At 40.3% G+C, this 3,135-nt stretch overlaps 1 protein-coding gene across 1 annotated transcript in view; it reads left to right on the forward strand.

Moving 5' to 3' along the window:
• Window positions 1-1,974: 1,974 nt before the first annotated feature.
• The window catches only part of LOC139470239 (uncharacterized), a 32,151-nt gene continuing 30,990 nt past the window's right edge, over window positions 1,975-3,135 (forward strand). Inside the window, exon 1 of the mRNA XM_071252566.1 lies at window positions 1,975-1,995. Within this exon, the coding sequence (XP_071108667.1) occupies window positions 1,975-1,995 (21 nt within the window). The remainder of the gene's footprint in view (window positions 1,996-3,135) is intronic.

Below are 3,135 nucleotides of genomic sequence, written 5' to 3' on the forward strand. Positions count from 1 at the left end.
AATATTACAGTTGTCCAAGGGCGTTAGTTTCGGCCCTCGGATGGTAGCTCAGGGTGATGACGGAAGACAAAACACAGGGGTGAAGTTTAGACGACAGCAGCCATATTTATTGTTGATGGTTGAAATGAGTCGAAAAGGTACATGTTGATAATAACGTGACAGAACGCACACTGGGACCGAGTGGCCAATCTTCCCGGGTGGGAGAACCGTTCTGTCACTTACCTTCTGGCTGTTCTCTAGGCTGTCTCCCTGACTGACCATGTCAGTCGGGTTTTGTAGAGCGAGGTATTACATAACGTGTGGCAAGGTCATTGTCCCACGTGTATGTATATACGTAAGATCCGGCGACGTTAGGAGGTGTTCAATTAAAATTTATAGATAGCGCTGGAGATTAAAGGTCCTGCCCGGAGGGGCTTATGATAAGAGGGGAACGCCGAATGTTTGCTGAATATATTAAACAGACAAAGGGCATAGAATTTCGGTGGACTTGGAAACATATTGAACCAGTTAAGTATTTAGATAAATGAAATGTTAAATAAAAGTATTGAAACGATTTGCACTATTACACAGTTATATCACGGCGTGTCAGCTTAATGTGGGGGGAAAGCTCGAAGTGATGCAGGTCTCAGACGTTTACCACGAGCACGGGTATGGTGCTGACAAACCTAGAAACATAATTGGAGCGAACCAGGATTCGAACTCACAATCATAGGTTTCTGGGGTGCCCAAGGGACGCAACTCTGCATAGCGAATCGCGGTGCCTTAGACGACTGGGCCACCCGTGCCCCCTTACTATGAGGAACACAATGTTTCGGAGTATATGCTTCGGTGCATGAATGGTAGGATGCAGAGAGCATATATATGTACCTGTAAGAACAACAAAAGTAATAAGATTACAAAGGTGGAAACTTAACAACGGAGCCAACAGATAATTGGCGCCGATTGGTGATCAGCAATAGACAATGGAACACGATTTTAACCACAATTTTTAAATCAAATCAAATAAATACTGATTGAGAGAGATTTCAAAGGAGATGGGGCGGTCGGGTAGCTCAGTGATTAAAGCGTTCGCTCGTCACGCCGAACTTCATCAAATGCGTATTGGTAGCTGTTACACCTGTGTCGTGTGCAAAAATAAATCCCCTTGTGACGTATGTATGTCACGTGTTGTTTTATTACCTCCAGCCTTCGGATATAGCTTGATGACTGCCTTTAATTTGATCAAACTGTGTCCGCTTAAAAATTGTGAGACATCGAAAAGAGAAATATCAAAACTCAAAACAAAATTTCCAAACTATTAATGAAAAATACAAACGCATGCCGCGAATAAAGCCAAGATCATGGTCAATGACTTTCTGAATTATTTGAAATAAGCAGCGCTTTACCAAGGATTTACGGTACCCAAAACCAGCTGTCAAACCAGCTGTTTTATTAATGAATTATTCTCTTCAACATTGCAGAATGAAGTTTTTTGTCGCTCTGTGTTTATACCTTTTGTCATTTGACATTTGACATTTGACATTTGATGTTTCCCTGATTTGTGTCAAATTGATTCACACTACGTCACCATTTAGAAACATAATCATAGCTTGAATAATTTCGATAATATATCTAATAAATAATTAATGATACTTGATTTTTGGAAGTATTATAACCTGTGTCAGAGGGTAATTCCATGATGGATGAGATGCATCAACCCCTACTCTCTAAACTCATATATTTTACTTTATTATTCACACAGTAACAATTAAAGCAGCTCCACCAACAATGACGTCAAATGAATACATGTTAAGGGCCATCCAGACATGCAGAATGGCCCTTACTCTGGTTATGCATAATTTAAAGGAGAAACTGTATAATTGTCGTCAGGAGGGTGAGAGATCTAGAGTACATGCACGTGATGATATATAACAGACAGCCACAGTTACATCCGGGTGCTACTCTTGTCACATCCTGTCGCAAGTATGTGACTAAATGTGTCTACAATGGTCGAAGGTCAGAAGGGGCCGGATACAGTTTTTAATATAACCACCTACATCTATGTGGGTTAAGATTATGTCAACATTGTACATTTTTATAGGTGGTTCAAATTATCACTTACAATTGCAGTTTAATGACATAGTGATGTTATCTATACCAATAACAAACATAACAACTATAGAATAATGGGGAATCCGAGGGGCATATTAGAAACCAAAACTCAAAATTATAAAAAGTTTTATATTTATTTAAGTTTTAATATACATACGCAGACAGACACTCACGTACACACACACACCAGACTCACACATCTTTATTTTACCTATTCCGTAGATTATATGGCTCTCATTCGTCACCACTCGTCCCTTTCCGTAACCTGTCCCGGAATAACACGAGTTGGTCACGAATGAAAAATAAGAAGATGATGTAACATATTGTTGAAACAGTCCACTAAGTGATAGAGTTAGTTTAACATGGGAGTCTTTATAACATTGCTGAAAGACTCACTCGTTTAACAGTATTAAAAATCTTCAATCATCTTAAAAATACGGCAAAACCTCGTTAATCCAGTGAAGTCGTCCGGTTTAACAGGTTTCCCGGATAATTGAATCATGAGCATAGTGACTGATTATTGTTTTATGCCGCATCGGTCATTTGAACATGTTAATTACTTTAATTACATGGACGGCCCCAACCGTAAGCGTCCGGTGTACGGAGTTTTCGGTTTGACAAGGTTCCCGACTAACGGGGTTTTACTTCGTCTTGCCGTACGTCCACCCCCTACTCCCAGTGTATGCAACCCGCCATGCCGCTGCAGCTGTGGATGGAGGTATGTTTGTCCACGAGGCAAGGACGTGGAGAAATGGGGAATGTATGTTTCGATGTACCGTATCTCTGCGTTATGGTTTAACTGTCCTCGATTTGGGCTCGTTAGATTTTCGTTTATGACCTAATTGAGGATGTGGTAAGTGCAACATCACCACTTTGTATGTCTCTTATTCTCTGAGCTGGCGTGGAGGGCATTGTGCAACAAATATCTGGGGGTTTTCAAATTTCAAAGGTGAGTTGAAACGTCTTGCTTAAACGGACCTTACTCATGAAACATGAAACACTATGGTTTGAAGTAATAATGATAATGATAATAAGTCAACATCG

This window comes from Haliotis cracherodii, unplaced genomic scaffold, assembly GCF_022045235.1.
Source record: "Haliotis cracherodii isolate W230 unplaced genomic scaffold, xgHalCrac1.p SCAF_20, whole genome shotgun sequence".
NCBI classification, from domain to species: Eukaryota; Metazoa; Mollusca; class Gastropoda; order Lepetellida; family Haliotidae; genus Haliotis; species Haliotis cracherodii.